The sequence below is a fragment of the Gymnodraco acuticeps genome, unplaced genomic scaffold (genome assembly GCF_902827175.1).
Source record: "Gymnodraco acuticeps unplaced genomic scaffold, fGymAcu1.1, whole genome shotgun sequence".
Lineage (NCBI taxonomy): Eukaryota > Metazoa > Chordata > Actinopteri > Perciformes > Bathydraconidae > Gymnodraco > Gymnodraco acuticeps.
In genome coordinates this window covers 3,939,337-3,958,028 of record NW_022991154.1, presented here as the reverse complement: position 1 = coordinate 3,958,028, position 18,692 = coordinate 3,939,337, and the positions used below count along the sequence as shown (strand labels likewise).

The 18,692-nt window shown below is 39.4% G+C and overlaps 1 protein-coding gene across 2 annotated transcripts in view; it reads left to right on the top strand.

Moving 5' to 3' along the window:
- adcyap1r1b (adenylate cyclase activating polypeptide 1b (pituitary) receptor type I) overlaps positions 1-17,605 on the top strand; it is a 27,459-nt gene extending 9,854 nt beyond the window's left edge. Inside the window, exons 2-14 of one of the 2 annotated variants that reach the window (XM_034237391.1) lie at positions 2,511-2,639; positions 6,398-6,500; positions 7,804-7,917; positions 8,558-8,661; positions 8,760-8,857; positions 9,817-9,949; positions 10,353-10,506; positions 10,600-10,660; positions 10,752-10,821; positions 11,121-11,212; positions 12,080-12,209; positions 12,565-12,606; positions 13,059-17,605. In XM_034237391.1, the coding sequence (XP_034093282.1) occupies positions 2,586-2,639; positions 6,398-6,500; positions 7,804-7,917; positions 8,558-8,661; positions 8,760-8,857; positions 9,817-9,949; positions 10,353-10,506; positions 10,600-10,660; positions 10,752-10,821; positions 11,121-11,212; positions 12,080-12,209; positions 12,565-12,606; positions 13,059-13,436 (1,533 nt within the window). In that variant the 5' untranslated portion in view covers positions 2,511-2,585 and the 3' untranslated portion in view covers positions 13,437-17,605. The remainder of the gene's footprint in view (positions 1-2,510; positions 2,640-6,397; positions 6,501-7,803; positions 7,918-8,557; positions 8,662-8,759; positions 8,858-9,816; positions 9,950-10,352; positions 10,507-10,599; positions 10,661-10,751; positions 10,822-11,120; positions 11,213-12,079; positions 12,210-12,564; positions 12,607-13,058) is intronic. The other variant, XM_034237392.1, reaches the window with a different exon arrangement.
- Positions 17,606-18,692: the final 1,087 nt, after the last annotated feature.

The window sequence follows — 18,692 nt, the reverse complement described above, 5'->3', positions numbered from 1 at the left end:
GGACTGTCTTAGGGAAGACAGCTTTTAGATGTGCAGCACCACTGTCTTGGAATAGTCTGCAACTGAAATGGAAACTGAGCAATCTGGTGCCACTAAATGTTTTTAAAGCTCGGTTGGATGCTACTCAATCGGAAGCTGTTGGTACCTGTTCATGTGGATAGTTATGTAAATTGTAATCCCTGTGATGATGATGTAAGATGTCCTTTTGTTGTTCTGTTAATGTTTTTATGTTTCATGTGGAACCTACTTGAGCAGGTCTCCCTTGTAAATGAGTTCAATGATCTCAATGGGATTTATCTGGATAAATAAAGTTTTAAAAAAAAATAAAAAATTACATTGACTTACATGCATTTCCTGGAGACTTATCCTAACCTTAACCATAACCAACACATGCCTAAGCCTAACCCTTACCCTTAACCTTACCCTAACCCTAACCCTAACCCTAAACCTAACCAAGTCTTCACCCTAAAATGAATGATTCCCCTCATGGGGTCCTCCAATTTGTCCCCTTAAGGGAAGCCAGTCCCCACACGTGACTATGTAAACAGATTTAGGTCCCCACAAGTATAGTAATGCTAGACCACACACACACACACACACACACACACACACACACACACACACACCCACACACACACACACACACACACACACACACACACACAAGCACACACACACACACACACACACACACACACACACACACACACACACACAAGCACACACACACACACAGACACACACACACACACACACACACACACACACACACACAAGCACACACACACACACACACACACACACACACACACACACACCACACACACACACACACATACACACACACACACACACACACACACACACAGGCACAATGAGACCTCTCCCACTGTGGCAGGTTGAGATACCATCAGTGTTTTTGTAGTTTGTAAGAACATGGGAGGGTTTTTTTCCCCTCAGAAATGAATTATTGTCAGTTTGTGCTCGACCAGTCACCATGAAAGCTTTTCTATGGAAGAACAGCCAGTATGGTGGGCTTGGCAAAGCTGCAGACTTCCATTCATGTTGTTTTCTTGCAAGCAAAATATGAATGAAAGTACTGTTTGTTAGGGCAGTATGGCATTAATATGCACTGTGTGCAGGACTCAAATCAAATGTACTTCGTTTGCTTATAGACATTTTTGTTTCTACTCAAATACATGCTGGAATTTGAGTTGAGTTCAGTGTTTTCATGAATGTGTTTTATCCTTTCATAACATGAAGTACATGAGGAAATCCAAAGAAAATCTATTTACAGTAGAGCAGAAGGAGCTTCCAGGTCCACGTGGTTCAGTTCAGATCCAAACTCAGCAGCTCTTTCAGCTGTTGCTCCTGACAACGGCAGGGGGAGGGGCTTGATGCTGGCAGGGTTGAAGGAGGATGCCAAGCTGCCAAAGTCTCCCTGTGGGACGAGGCCCGACTGCTATTTGGCTTTACTCATGCGAACGCCCTGGGCCTATAGTCAGGCTGATACATGGGCACATTACAGACATGCAACCCTTGTGTTCACATACAAGTTGGAAAGCCAATCATTAGGTAGGCTGAACGTGTCGTTGTAACAGCTTACTGCAGTTGCTTCAGCGAAGTGAAGGGCATTGATGGAGGATTTCCGTAAGCAGAATTTCAGTTTATATTCGAGGCAATTTTTCAGCACACTTGTCAAAAAAGTGGGAAAGTCACAGCGAGAACTAAATATTTACATCGTCTGTCAGAACATAAGTGATAAGAACCACACATTTTGTAATCATAATCTTCTTAAACCCAAGGAGACGCCTTCAAATTCAAACCAGCATCCAAAAAGATATTCAGTTTTCTCTCACATTTAACGAAGAGAAGCAGCGAGTTCTCATGTTTGAAAAGCTGGAGCTAGGCAATGTTTGGCCTTTTTACTTTAAAAAAAAAAAACAACTTCATTGTTCGTAAAACGTATAGATTACACACAGATTTCTTTTTCTGAGTAATGGATACACTTTTCAATAGATTTCTGTTAAGGTGATTACAACAACAAGGAATTGTTTTTTTTATTGTTTATCCATGGATTTTAAAAAGACAATGTTTCCTTGTTAACATGTTCAACTTTGTTAACATTTTCAACTTTTCTTCTCATGATCCAATGCACTTACCATCTTCTGTTCAGTAATATACAACATTCAGAATCTAATGTTATACTGTATATACTTGCACCGAGCAGCCAAAACCCTTCAAGCTATGCTGGCATGGCGCAAGTGTTCTTCCACAGCAAAACATGACAAGGTCAAATGAGCTGTTAATGGATATTTCTAAAATGTTTTATTGTTAAAGTCCTCTGAGTGCTCTCCAGTTTGAATTTTCTCCACGGATATATAAACACACACTTAAAGAGAGCTTATACTAAAGATACTCTGTGATGTTAGCTAAATGTCCTGGTGAGACTGGTGTAGACAAAATGTTGACATCCTGTCTCCTAATGTTTCACACTCTTGTGTTTTCAGATCCCAAGGTGAGCTGACGTCCTGTTGTTTCAGAGCTCGAAGTTGAGAGGAAAACTCCTCACTGAGAAGCACAAAATGTCTGCCACTAACAGCCCGCTTATCCTCGCCCTCCTCCTCCTCTTACTCTCGGTAAGCTGATTTAAAATTATTTTCTTCATTCTCTTTTTGTACCATTGAAGGATACAATGTATAATCTCCCTTCAGTTTGTGTGTGTAAGCTTACTCGTGCAGCTAAAACGATCAACATACAAACAGACGTGGCAACAGGTGGAGATTGACATGAATATATTCAGGCTAGGGCACAGGTGTTGAGGCCCTTCTTATGCACTTCTACAGTCGTTCAGCCGTATGAAGTGTCTGAATCAATAATTAATTGACGATTGTGTGGTAGGAACGATGGATAAGGATGCATTCTCATCATTTATTCATTGTTTATTCAACATTATTCCTGTCTGTTTAATCTGTGGAGAAGGTCCTCGATAGCATCCTCTCATTCTCCTTCCTCTATCTGCTTGTCTCCTCTCCTCTCCATACAAAACAAGCTGTGAGGAAAGCGGTCTTTTATTACTGTTGTTAAATGTGAGTCATCACCCTTGAGCTGAAGTGTTGTCGGAGAAAATGAGAGATGAGCTTTAAAGAAGATGGTGGACAACAACACGTTGTATGAAAAAGGGGAAGGCAGAGGTTGAAAATATGATTAAAAGAGAAAGAGATGGACATTTAAGTCCCTGTTTGTACAGTTGAACAAATGAACAATACATACTCTATAGACTGGACTTGATCATGATCAGCAGTCGGGTGTTAATTTCGGAGTTGTAAAGGGGCCCTATTTTGCCTTTTGCGGTTTGACCTTTCCTGTAGTAGGGTGTTATATAGGTTTTTGTCCATGTAAATGGTCTGCAAAAGCTAAAATCCCAAAGTTCATTATATAATAAAGTGATCTTAATCTCTGCTTGATACTAAAACCAATGTTGAAGGAAGTATAATTACTGTACACCGTCATACTGGTCCTTCTCAGCTTCAAGGTACTACAATGTTTTTGTTAAAGTGGACCCATCATGCTATATTTGAATAATATATTGTAGGGCCATACCTACAGTATATAAAACTTGTCTGTGAAGTTTTTTTTTTCAAAATACCAAACCGATTATGCATTTTAGCCATGCCTCATTTCGCTCTATTTGCTCTATTCCAGCCCTGTCTTCACAAGGGCTGATTCTGTGGCAAATGAGCTGCAGCTGACAACGCCCCCCTGCAAAGGAGGGGGGTGAGGCTCTAGCATCATGTTACCATGCTGTTACCATGCCACGCAACCCCCCATTCCCCTGATAGGTGGAGAGTTGCCCATATAGGCGGAGCTCCTTGTTTCTGACGTCAGAACTATTTCAAATCTGTATCAGTCTGTATCAGCTCCGTTGCAGCCCCGTTTTTAGAGATTTGGGTATGGAGGAAAAGAGAGAGGGTTGTGTTTTCTGACACTTGGTGAGTTCCCTGACACACCGGGGAATCATATTCATGTATAAAAGACGTACAAAAGTGCATTTTGCATGATAGGTCCCCTTTAAGGTTTGTGTAAATCTTGGTTTTCTTTAACATGAGTAAACATGTCTCTTGAGACTTTTCCAATATTTGCTAAGAATAGAAAGAACACTACCTATAAACTAGAAAGGACACAACCTTATTGATGTGATACATCAATAACATTGGTTTTTAGGACACAAAGGTTTCTTTATCCTGGAAGCTCCACAGGTGTTTCCACTTATTGTATCTGATTAGACCTCCACACAGTTCATTTGTTGCACCTTTGAGGCAGGATAATTTACTGGCAAATGGAGTTTGGTGATTTTTTGCCAAGCTCCACCCAACTCTAACATGAACAGAGGTCTCATCAGGTGGACTGAGTGAAAAGACCCATGAGTATACGCGCTAGATATTTTGACATTTTACTTTCCTAGCCTTTAATGTATACTGTACCTTAAAGGCTATTGTGGAAATAACATGTAAACAGCTATTCACACATTGTTTTAAGCCTCTGGTGTTTGCAAGAGCCAAAAGTCTCTGTCCAGGCTGTCTTTGCGTGCACATGGGTGCAATTTGTCCTCAGGGCTCTCTGCCAAAAAGTCAAATGACGTACTAAGAAGTAAGAATGGGCTAAACATGGGATTGTCACCCAAATATACCAAATTGTTCCTGTGTGAAATCAAAAGTCAAGTGTTCTAGTTTTCTCTAGAATTTGTTGTTAAAGCTGCTGAATGTAAACTGTGTACATTAGAAAAATAGCTGATGTGCTTGTTTGTTATGACAACATCATTGGAAGTTGGTATAGCGTCCATGAGGGAGGACCAGCCGATTGCTAAGAGTATTAATTGGACGTTCAAAATTCCAATTTACCCGGCAAAGATGATCGTTCTCTATGCGTTTGTCATTTGAGCAACCCCCTTTGGTATATCAGGCTTTTCATGGGTCCTTAAAGCCATACATGAATTTGGTCATTACAACATCATAATAGGTCTTGCATACATTTGTATGGGTCTTAAAAGACTTTTCTTGGCTGGAGAAGGGAACCAATATCTAAAAAAAAAAATGTCCATTCTGGATTCACTCATCACATTCTACATGGCAACCGTCCTGCTACCTACCAGCTTCTCAATATCTACATTTTAGATTTAGTTTGATTAAGACATGGATTGCTGTTATATATACACATCTATTGTATTGTTAAATATGTTAATAGATCCATGTTCTTATGGTAAACAAGTACTTATTTTCATTCATATAGTACTGCAGCTTTTAAGAAATTATATATTTTTCTTCTGAGACCAATAATATGACTATATAGTATCTACCATGTTTAACTAAGGATTTAAGATAAAAAACATCCACATCACGTAACAGATCCAGTGAATGCCTATTCCAACCATATGTGCCTTTACTGCCAGAGCATTCAATGTAGCTGTACCACTGCAGACATGATGCTGTTGTTGGAGAGTGCAGCACATAAATCACCCAGCAGATTCGAGGATACAGACAGTGTGTCGACACTCGTTCCCCACGATGCTCCCAAAGCGCCTGCATCTCTATTACTCCAGTAGATCTTCAGTGCATGACTCCCAATGCGAGTGCTGTTGACGTCAGCGGGTGAATGCTTAACTAATCCTCTCCTACACCTCATAAAGCTGTGACGTCGCGTCTCCCAGACTGACGCCAGCACACACAAGCTCCTTAGCCGACACTCACCTCCATCTCCACCCCCTCCTCAGTCCCAACGTCAGCCCCTCATTATGCAGCTGTCAGAGGGGGGCTGTGGAGAAGGTGTCTCTTGGGGTGACCTCCGTTTCTTTAGTGAAGTAGCTGTGGGACTCCCCGGCCTCGATTGTGTTGACGCCGCTGGAGGGCTACAAGTTTAAACAGTCACTTCTGTGTGTCTGCCTACCACTTTTCAACAGATGGGAATAACCCCTGGCACGGTCTGGTGTGAACAGTGCACGTCTGAAAGGCTTTCCTGCCTTGTTTAAATTAGAATAATGCCCCTCCTCTGGGTCAGTTGCTCGGGGAGAGTGCCAACAGCTCTGAACTGGTTTGTTTAATTGGCTGAGTGTTTAGACAGATCCAAGAGCAAAGACCTCTCCCACACTGTGGTGTGAACCGCATGGTGAAGCTAATGGAGCAGTATCTTCTATTTTACCTTTGGGTCCTTTCTCTGTGCTCTGATGTAATCTCTTCTGCCACTTGACTCTCTCTTTCTGTGTGTGTGTGTGTGTGTGTGTGTGTGTGTGTGTGTGTGTGTGTGTGTGTGTGTGTGTGTGTGTGTGTGTGTGTGTGTGTGTGTGTGTGTGTGTGTGTGTGTGTGTGTGTGTGTGTGTGTGTGTTTTGATGTTGTTTTCCAGGATTACAGCCAACAGGTCCACTCAAACTGTGTGATCAAGATGGAGCAGGAGAAATGCATGGAAATGATGGCCTCGGACGATCCTGGGAACGACCCAGACTACGGTAGGTGATTGTGAGTGTGTGAGTGTAGCCTTTAATCCCTCTCCCTCATCATAACCACCACTTGTAACAGTTTCCAATTTGGGCTAATTATAACAGAATAAACATAGAGATTATTAACAATAATATCTTCAGGGTCAGCATACTAATGAGAAAAAGATAATTCTACAAATTGCGGTACTCTGACTTTGACCTGCTTGTCAGCAAAGAGAGATCATTAGAAATAATTCACAGTTTGCTTTTCAGTTTCTTTGTTTGATTCAAAGCATAACAAACTAAAGCAGTGGCAACAGAGACATTCGGCAAAGCAAATCAACTCTTTGGTTTCACTCTGAAGTGGGGGAAGGTCTAAGGCTTTAATTGCCAGCATGTCTTGATGAAGATGCTTAAAATGAAAGTTGATCACTGAGACAGTGAGTGACAGGCGTCTCTCTGAGTGATTTTGTGATGGATGAAAGGAAATTCAGACTAGCTTTGTGCCATTTCTTCGTTATTTTTGTTTGGCGACAAGTTTCAAGGGGTCAAATGAGTTCTCTACTGCGTATACGATAGCATTTGCAGATCGTGTACATCACCAAGGCGTCAGAGAAACAGAAACCAAATATAAAAGCTGTTCAGAAGGCCATACATTTTTCTTCCTTTTGTTTATTTTAATATGGCATGATAAATAAGGAAATCATTGTACTGACCTTTTGGTTGAAAACTAAACAGCTATAACTCAGTTACATCATCCAGGGGATACCGAGTCACGCAACTTGGATCACCTGAGCCTGCTTAGTTTTGATGTTTTACTTTATGGCTGCCAATTCAATGTAATAGCTTGTCTAGAGCATATGCTTGTTCTGGTCTTGATTCGGGCTCGCCCTGCCTTGGTCTTGGTCTTGGTCTTGACTTGGTCTCGACCTCTTAAAGTCTTGGTCTTGTCTTGGTCTTGGTTAAGGTGGTTTGTGGTCTTGACTAAAACACTAGCTTCTCCTGTTAACCCTGCCACAAAGCTCCCGCTTGGCTCTAAGATGTATGAATACACATGACTCACCCCAAAATCTCATCTATGTTTATGTTCCATCTAGACCTGTGTCCCCCAAAAAGTATTCTTATAACAAATTATCATACATATTATTCATAACGTCTCTGCCGAACTATCTTCTTCCTGTAGAAGACTTTCGCTCTTTTTTGATGCTGTTGTAAAATGATATATGAGTAGAAAACCCTCAGCTAAATGAGAATATGTGGCCTTTTTTCACCCAAATTAAGTAACATATGGCTCTTGTTGTGAACTGTGTTTGTTCACCTGTTGTTTCCTCAGGCTGTCCGTGGATGTGGGACAACCTGACGTGTTGGCACCCTGCAAAGATCGGGGAGGTGGTGGAAGTCGACTGTCCAGAACTCTTCTCTCAGTTCATCAGCGAAGAAGACTATGGTGAGTTGCTTCCCATTTACCACCAGCAACTAATGCTGTTGACATGTTGAGGCTCCTCTTCACATGTCTTGTTGGAGTGCTCACATGGTAAAAGTTCATGTACTTTCATTGAATTGCAGATTTTTGTAAAAATCTTGCCCACAAACACACATTGACATTATACATTACCCTAACTATGCAAATCAAAAAATGTATTTCTAGCTTTAATACAAAGTGGGGACCAAAGAACACACAAACACACACATACACAAACACACACACATGACACACACACACACACACACAAAATAAGGTACTGAAGGTACTGAAATGATTAAAGAATTCCTCAAATACATTTTTTACAACACTTTTGAAAATGTGAACGTTTCATTGGTCCCCACATAGTGTTAAGATAAGAATACGGTTTTGGCCGATGTCATCATTAGGGGGTAGGGAATGTTTTATGTCATTGTTTGTCCTCACAAGTACAGTGTGTGCTTGTGGTTGGAAAATCTATTCTCTGTGTTACATTACACACATTTCAATTTAAGGGGAAAACCAACTAAATGAAGCAAATCATTTAAGAGGGTATACATCTTCCTGATTTCACTCAACATATTAGTACAGTATGTGTTTTAAATGAATTGTCCTGCGTCCACAGAGCCAGGCATGGTGAGTCGGAACTGCACTGAGTTCGGATGGGATGAGACCTTCCCTCATTACGTTGATGCCTGCATGTCTGAAGAAGGGAACAGTAGCCATCCGGTAGGTATCACTCTCAGAGTAATAGGTTAAATGAGACATTGTATATTATTGAAAAAGCAGTTTATTAACTTTTTGTTGTTCTTGTGATTCCATTTTAGGACATGTACTTTGTGTCAGTGAAGGCTCTGTACACTGTGGGCTACAGCACCTCTTTAGTGTCCCTCGTCATGGCCATGGTCATCTTGTGCAGGTTCAGGTGAGCCGTCTAGTGGTCAGGGGTGGTACTGCAGCTTGGTGGGGCGTGTTGGGAAAAACAAGGTTTATCAAAACATAGAGGGAGAAAAGAACTGAAGGATATTTCAGGCATCTTGCTTATTAACATCAAATATCTTAAAACACATTGACATTATTTTAGGATGAGGTAATCCCTTTCATGGTGAACATTATTATCGTTTTTCAAAAGAAAAGTTGTTAACTTCTTGGTATGTACTTCTACCTCAATAAGTGTTAGTACTATCACTGCTTTTGCTGTTATCACTTCATGTACTACCACAACTACTACTACTATTGATGCAGCTGATGTTGTGGCTCCTACAGTACTGATAACAAACAAACACAGGACTTTCACCCAGGCGTCCGATTCCCGTGTGAAACCAAAAGCAGAGTTATTTTTACTGGCAATGTAATGTCATGTGAACACTTGAAAAAAAAGAAGAGAGATACTAATACAAATTATCGAGCGCTTTATCAGGTGCTCAAAGACGCTTTAAAAATAATAATAATAATACGTTTTGTAAAATAATGAGACAAACATTTTTAAATGGAGCAATGAAATCCATGGTATTTCTTTTGGGCTATTCCTAGACATAGACCACAGTAATTAATGCATGTTTACATTAAGAAAACCATGTGTATCAAGATACAACGCAAATACAATCCCCCTGGTGTCATCGTAGTGAATGCGGGGGCTTATTCCCAAATGGAAAATGTGGCACGCCCCAACAAGCTGCAGTACTCTAAAGCTATTTTCACTTTTGCCTCTACAATTGCTGCTTCAACTGCTTTTACTACGACTATATAACTGTGTGAACTATTTCTGCATGTTGATCACTGAATGACAACAAAACAAACCTCAACGTATTGTTCCACTGCATGCAGTTATTGTGTTTATTAAAAAACGTAATCAGTGTGTTCCTGTCTGTTGGCTTTAATCAGGAAGCTGCACTGTACGAGGAACTTCATCCACATGAACCTATTTGTGTCTTTCATCTTGAGAGCGATTTCAGTCTTCATCAAAGACAGTGTGCTGTATGCCGAAGCAGACAGTGAGCATTGCTTCATACACACTGTGAGTAACACCAACAGGCCTGCAGACGTTCCTACAATGCTCTTGTTTTACATGTTAACAGGCAACGGATGATCTGCTCAAACCTAACAAGGAATTATTTTTATCTATATACATTATTTATCTATAACAAGGTTTTTCTCGAGAAGACCAAAACGAAGTATCTGCTAACAATTTTCAGCAACAGATATCACTATTACATTTCATCAGTGGATATTATACATTAAGACCATTTCCTTTCCCTGAATAGTCTACAGAAGTGTTGCAACAAAACCAACTAAATATATATTTCTGATGAATCTGTCACATCCTACAAAATACATGTCATTGATTAGTGTCCTGTAGTGTCTCGCCTTAACTCTGTCTTTCTGACATTTTCCCATGGTGTCTTTTTTTCTCCTTCAAGCTTGAGTGTCGAGCAGTGATGATATTCTTCCATTACTGCGTCCTCTCTAACTACTTCTGGCTCTTCATCGAGGGTCTGTACCTCTTCACTTTACTAGTGGAGACCTTCTTCCCTGAGAAGAGATATTTCTACTGGTACATCATCATTGGTTGGGGTGAGCGACAAACCACAACATGCAAACTGGAATTCTTATCCCATCTCATGAATCGTTACTTATTTTTGTATCCTTGTTTTCTTGTCAATTTAGGAACCCCCACAGTGTGTGTGACCATCTGGGCAGTGCTGAAGTTTCACTTTGATGATAACGGGTAGGTTTTGAACAACAGAGTTTAGTACCTGTATGTTGAAGTGTGTCTGACAATGCTTTGAATGTGATGTTGTATCCTCCTGCTCCTTCAGATGTTGGGACATGAATAACAACGCTGCCATCTGGTGGGTGATCAAGGGACCTGTACTCGCTTCAATTATGGTATGTTGTTATCACCTGTATATGCAGTGACATAACAAACACAACATAAACAAGATAGATAGATGATAGATATAGATACTTTATTGATCCCAATTTTGGAAATGATTTCGTCACAGAAGCAGAAGTGTGTTCAGACATTAAAATACAATACTTAAAATACTTTAAAAAGTGGAAAAGTAAATTAAACATTTAAAATATTATATCAAATAACAATATAAACAAAACTTTATATAATATTAAACAATTAAACAATATTTGTAAATACATATTGACTTGTTTGCGTTACATCTTGTCTGTAGGTCAACTTTGTGCTCTTCATCGGTATCATCGTCATCCTCGTCCAGAAGTTACAGTCCCCAGATATCGGTGGAAATGAATCCAGTATTTACCTGTAAGTTGTTTTATGTTGTCTTTTTATTGAAATGTTCTGCCTGACATTTAAGTTTTATGTTTCAATAGCTATATTTCAACAGAGGGGACATAAGGAAAGCTCGCTTTATCAGTGCTTTTGCACTGCATTTGCATATTTCCAGTCCCTAGTGGGTTAGTAAGCACTGAACCAAAAAATAGACAACCCATATAACTATTATAAGAAAACCCATTCGTATTGAAATATACAGTACAGTCCCTTATGCATCTACACACCATAGATCTACACCCACTGTTTGAGAACTCGATTGCAGTTTTTCTCACCAGTCAATCAGCACAGAATATGCTTTTTTGTAAAAGGGGATCTTACAGAGACACAAGCTAAAATGGAGTATTTCAGCAAACTGTATGCCAAAACAATTTTTTTTATTTTGAACATTAAAGCATGTTCTTGTAAAAACCCAAAAGCAAAACATGAACCTAAAAATGAGCAAAATATATCCCCATTAATTTTGTAAAGGTCATGGCCATTTCTACTGATCATAATTCCATTGTTGAGGTCTACTACAATAGATTTATACTGTGCAATTTTCCAAACTTACATTGGTTTCTCATATAGCATCTCTGTATAGTATGTGCATTCACTCTCTGTCCTAAACGGCTTGTTGGAGCTCCTGCCCCCCCCCCAAATACAGAGAAATGTGTTAATGCATTTGTGCTGTAATCATTCCTGCAAAATACCAGGGCCAGCATTTGACAAATACTTATACTTCTATGACTGAATGATTAAGATTCAAATTGTAGTTGAGGTCTATTACGACAGACCTATTATGAAAATGAGGACACACTGTATTCCAGTTTCATCATTATTCTGTGTGTTATTTTGCAGGAGGTTGGCCCGCTCCACTCTGCTCCTGATTCCTCTGTTTGGGATCCACTACACTGTGTTTGCCTTTTCCCCCGAGAACGTGAGCAAGAGGGAGCGTCTGGTGTTTGAGCTTGGACTCGGATCCTTCCAGGTGACTGATCCTCGGAGGCATCATGGCCTGAGAATGACTATTTACAAATTCTGTACCTTTGTATCAGCCATTGAAGGAAACTTAGGGATTTTAACACATCTGTCCATTTATTAAGACTCAAGTATGACCTGACTGCTAGGAATCTATAAAGTTGATTTCAAGTTTCAAATCAAGTCTTCAGCTTATATATGAAAACGAGTGTGAGTTATTGTATGTGAAAATACCATTATGAAAATGAATCCTGCTGTTTTTTTCACAGTAGTGTCTTTTATCACTCACTGCAGTTGTTTCTCCTTTTAAAGTTGATATGTAAGTGTTCTTTGTTGTCTAATTATTGGACCTTCTGTATCCCCAGGGCTTTGTCGTGGCAGTCCTCTACTGCTTCCTGAACGGGGAGGTAAACATCATCACTGACACCTTTACACCAGTTCTCTGAATTCACAAATTAATCACAGACACATACAAACACAACTGATTCACAACATACCTGTTTACTTTGAAAGGATCATATGTCAATTATTGGTATAGATAAGGCTTATAGTTTACAGGATTTATTTTCAAACCAAAATATATATTGGAAATGGAGTGGTAATTAAAAGAAAATGCTGAATTTGATCTAATTTCCTTCATGTATATGACATGGACTATTTTTGATAAGCTGAGGTTTTTCTTGCAACTTTTAAACATTTTTAGGTGTGTGGGCATACAATCTTTTTCATTTTAGGGAAAAATATTTGTCAGAAAGAATCCCTAGGAAGCTAATACAATGAGATATAGCACAGACAGAGCTGTGAGGGACAGTGAGCTGGCCTCTTTCAAGCGAGGTCCATTAATAATGACCTTGTGAAGTATATCCCTCAAGGTGCAATCGGAGATCAAGAGGAAATGGCGCAGCTGGACGGTGAACAGGTACTTTGCTGTGGACCTGAAGCACCGGCATCCTTCGCTGGCGAGCAGTGGGGTGAACGGGGGCACGCAGCTGTCCATCCTCAGCAAGAGCAGCTCGCAGATCCGCATGTCCAGCTTGCTGGCCGAGACCCCGGCGACCTGAGTCCCACCGGGGGGGATGCAGCGCCCTGCAGCGCCGCCAAACCCGATGCACCCATCCTCCTCCCCATGACCAGCCTCACCAACCCGTTCCTCAACCCGTACCCCAATCCGTACCCGGGCGACACCATAATAGAAACCCAGCTCAACTCCAGCGACCCAGAACAGCCTCTTGTCTGACCTGCTTTTACCCCAATTATGACCCAACCTGAACGTCTGGTGCCAAATAATCTCTTTAAGTCCCGAACTCCGAGTTCAGGAGTGAAAAACTTGGTCCACTTCAAAGGGCATGATTACGAATTCTAGTGAATATCTAATCTCCTGTTGGGCGGTTGATCTCTCTGTATATATTGTATTACTGTTGTCCGGTGCTACAGTATGTGCTGCTGTATCGCACGTGTTGGGGGGGTGGTTTATTTCTGCAGCCCCCTCACAGTGATCATTCCAGTCAGTCTGAGAACGTTTTTAAAAACAATTCTCAAGTTCACCCTTTCTTTAAAATGTGTTTTTAGACTGTATATATACACTGTATTGCTCTTTAGATGCAGACATCCCAGCTGCCATGCCATTTGAAATGGTTCCGTTATTCATGTGAACACCGTAAAGGGAAACTCTGCTGATTTTACACATTAAGTTTATCCCGTTGAGTACTGAAAAGGATAACCCTTAGCGATGTGTGATGACATCAGAGTTATTTTATCTAAAGCTTGGCATTTAGCCTTTTTATGTGAAAACCTGATTTATAAAAGGATGGTATGCTGTTTAAAAGATGCAGTTTTCCTGTGTATTACACAGAGTTTTCTAGAGTTTCCCCCTCAGATTCTTGATATTCCGGCCTCTGCTGCTAATATTCTGACCCGCCCTGATGTACAGTAGATACCTTAACTGGGACGTTTTTTATAAATATGTTGACGGAAATGTAAGAATGAAGGTTCAAGCTTAAGTCAGTGTTAGAAATGTGAACTTCTCACCATCAAATCAATGTTATTTATTGAGCTCAAACATTATGGACCCCAGGTCATACCCACACTTATTGAACACATTCAGACTATTCCCCACTACTGTAACAAGCCTTTGTTTCCTGTGTAAACTGTGACTGATGTAAAACAAAGAGATGAAGACAAACAGGCTGAGGAAGGTCGGAGGTGACATTTCGCCTGGATCCAACAAGTTGGAGAAAAGCAGTATTTATGAGAAGGACATATTTTTTCCATTTATGTGAATTGCCAAAAAGAGAGAAAAAAACATACCAGGGTGAAATGATGATAACTATTCTTCAGATGTCTTCGCAGTGCTGAGGTTTGCCGATGACGACCACAAACCTCTCTTTTAAATCTCAGCACTGGAAACTTGACCTCTGAGAGGAATACTTTTGGAGTGCGTCTGTAGTGTTAAACGGCCGTTAGTACAGAAAATGTCAATGATACTCATGGAAGAAAGCATCATGAGTTCAACTGCTTGCATGAACATGCATTTATTGTCCATGTGGTTGAGTGTTACTTTTTTGGTGATAATTCAGTGGTGTTAAAGTTTATTTTTCTTCAAGAAACGTATTTCAGGCTGTTGTGGAGGCTATGCGCTGTAATACAGATTCTCTTGTCACTGTGTAAAGCAAAGCCTCTTCAACAGGGCTCCTACAGGACATTTCAACATTGTACTTGACCATCAGAAAGCACTTCACTGCTTTTTGGAGAAGATTTCCAGATTTGTTTCTGAAAAAAACGACCATATGAATAATCAGTTTTCATTCTGATTAATGAGGGCTTCTTCAGACAAATCCCTCGTACCAGTATCTCTATGTCTTTCAGCAGTTTGCAACTCTTGTGGCATTTGCTCTCTTTACGCTTGAAGACAAGCACATAGTCGTTACTCTTTGTGGGGGACTTTTCAATCGGGGGTAATACTGTAACTCCAAAGACCAACTCCTTGACTTTTTGCACGGTTGTATCTGTCTGCGAAGGCTGTGTTAGCTTTGCATTCGATGTCACTGCTGATGTTTCTTTTGGTCTGACTCGACTATCCTCTAAATCCTTACGTTCTACTCTACTTTTTGTCTCCAAAAGTGCCTTTAAGCACAAAACAAGTATTTTGATTTGTCCTTTTTCATTTCAAAACGAATCTGCAAAGAATAGAACGTGGTTGAACAAAGTGCTTTTATGATGCTTAAGACTAAATCAGTATTTTAAACCTGGAGGCCTTCGAAGTACTTTAAGTTGTCTTTGCTAAAGATGAGCAGAACATACGACCGATTGGTGTTTTAAATAAAGCAATGCTACAGACTAATAACTACGTCAGTGACTGTACAGTATATTACATGAACACACTAAGAAATATGTTTAGTTCCCCTACACATCCTTCATTTTTACTTCCTAGCGGAAAAGGGAAAGTTAAGCAGTCACGCACCTGAAGCTCTTTTCTTTCTTTTCTTTCTGAAATCCTAGTATTGTTTAAGGGGCTTTCTTCAAAATGTTACCTAAATACGAGTCCATATTTGAAAAGACAGAAATAATTTGGTCTAGCTGCAATTGTATTTTATAAGAGCTGAAATCTTTGATTTACATGTACTTACTGTTTCATCTTTGACTCCACGTTATTTATGACTGATAATAATTGTAACGTACATCTGCTCAGCCGAGCATACACTATAATCAAATATTGAGTTTTCTGCTCTTTAAAGTCACACAAAAACATTGTTTTGGTAATTTGCAGATAAAGAGATGTCAAGTCCGAAAGGTGACACAATGTCGTTAAATAATAATACTTTTTTATACATAGAAAAAAAGAACAAAATGATTCAAGCATTTACTTTCTCTGGGATCAACCTGGGTTTAAGGTTATGAGTCCAGTTACCCCCATTTTCAATTTATCTTAAATATAAAACATTTGTTTTGTCTCTTTCTTGGCTTATGGCCAACACTTGAAACATGGATGTAGGGAAATGGCTAAGCGTCTCTAAAACCATATCTGTGAAAAAAGAAACATACATTATTTAGGAGGCGCTCTATTATTGACAGAATATTATCCTATGTTACTCAAATGATATTTTTTTTTTTAGTAAACATCTCATTTATCGTAGCAGTACATCTTAACACCCTTACTTTCCCTTCTCGATTCGATTTTTGTTCAGTTTTGCTCAGAATGTCAACTCATCTCTTGACCTGCAAATTGCCAAAATGCATTCCTTCTTGGGAGTCCAGACCATGAAAAAGAAGTGTGACCTGAAACTGTATTGGTCTGCTGGGTGTATTCAGAGTGACATGCTATAATAAGTGAAGGGCGTGACAATCACGACCCACTCTACTTCGGTCAAATATTCAGTTAAATTCATTTTTGACAATCTGACTGCTTTTGACATATTTCTAAATGATTTCCTTTAGTGTTAATATGGGAGTTGGAGCCTTATATTGCCAGTACTATGTTGATGTCAGACAAAGATGTTGCTATTATTAAAAGAGTAAATATTCATTTGAACCTGTTGTTTTTGAACTATGAAGTAGTTAGTTGAAGTGTTTGAAAAAAGGTCTGTAGCCAACCTTTGTGACTATAAACTGCAGTTTAAATGTGCGAGACAGAAACAAGCTGCTGACGTTGTTCCTTGTAAATGCCGTTTTCTGTGGTTCAAAGTTAATAACTGTCATTTAAAAATGTTGCGCTGTGATCGTTTTCCTATATTTCATTGTTTTTTGGTAATGGTGTATAAACTACAGTATAAAGCCTCCTGTAATGCCTCTGTACTCTCTAAAAGGCTGATGCATGTGCGTAAAATCGTTTTGATCTCATTTTGACCGGCAGATGTAATAACAAGGAGAGGAACACGCTTTCAGGCCATTAAGGGAATCAGAGCTGCTTGCTTGTTTTTAAATGGATGAGGCAATTAATGAGCTCGAACATGCATATTGTGTTTCAACTGTGAACAATTATCAAATTGGGCCCGTGGAATACTTTTCCTTTGATTGTAATCTTTGCAGACATGAGGAAAAGTGAAGTGCCATAAAAACCCTCTGTACTCTTTGATTTTTACTTTATAGCATGACCTGTTTTCAAATGTTTTTCCTTTTCAGCTTTTTAAAAGTGGTTATCTTTATTGAAATGCTTATTTGTATCGGTAGCCTGTTAGAAATACAAATAAAAATGGGGCTCAGCACTTTGTGTACTAATGGCTGAATGTAAAAGTAACCTAAAGCACTCCGCTGCGAGCCTGCTAACGTTTGCTCATGAGCTCTCTTTTCATTTGATCTATTTCATTGCACAGTGCACCATTTAATGTTGTGTTGGTGTGCACAAGAGAAGAGTTTTTTTTGTACATTATGGAAGTATCGACAATAAATGTTTTTAACTTGTTGGCTGAATGTTGTTTTGTGTTTTGGTTTGAAGGATAAGGCTGGTGTTATAATAGTTTTTTTATGTGAGGAAAGCCTGTGAAACTACCAACATCAACATGTGTTAGTCCTTCTCAGTACTTTTCATTTCCTCTTCCCTTTTTAAATCTTTAAAATAACTTATAACAAAATATACATCGTGAAAAAGACTCAGTAGTTCCCATAAGCAGCCAGTCGATTGAGTTAGCTACTGTCTCTCAAACAGGAGAAAGCAGTGCATCGTTTGAGTTTGGGACTATTTTCAGGGGCGGAAGAATCCACATTTGGTGATTTCCAGTTTATATGTGGCAGCAGAACAGTGTATTGGGAATAAGTGTCAAATAAACTACAATGTGTGTGTAAATGGTAATGATTATGATTGGGTATTAATGTGTTTGGATCAGTTGACAAAAACGAACATATTTTTTAGAAATTAGATGTTATTTTTAAGATTAAATTCTAGGAATCATTGGGATAAGGCTGTGTTCCACAAACAGGGCAGGGATGATAGAAAGTATTGAGAGATGGACCAAGACATTCACAATTTTTGGGTTTTCATGGGACATTAACAGTTACAAAATGATATATGATCAAGAGCCTGGTCCTGTAATGTTCACCCCCAACCCAAAAAAGAAGACACCACATGAGAAACTTGCATTCTCGTAGTAAACCCGGAACCTGTAAAAGAAACATAACTTTCTCAACTGAGAAGGAGAAATAACACTGTAAAGGAATGTAATCTAAAAAGCAAAGTCCAGACACATCATGAGAAGATTTCTACGCAAAACATCACATTGAACATTCTCAGTTAATATCTCCCTTCACTTCCCTACTGCACAATTTAACATTCGATGAAAGCTTTGTTTTTGTAATTCAAACACAGTTCTCATCATATATTTTGCCACAGAAGCACATCTGTTGTGCTGCACAGTAAAGACATAGTTAAGCATCACAATCTTAAATATATGATGTTGATACACAGATTTTAAATACAAACCTACTGAAACACCGAGTTACTGTATGATCAAGGCACTGTAGCGGTCAGAAGCGGAGTAATGAAATATTTCCTGTAAATATA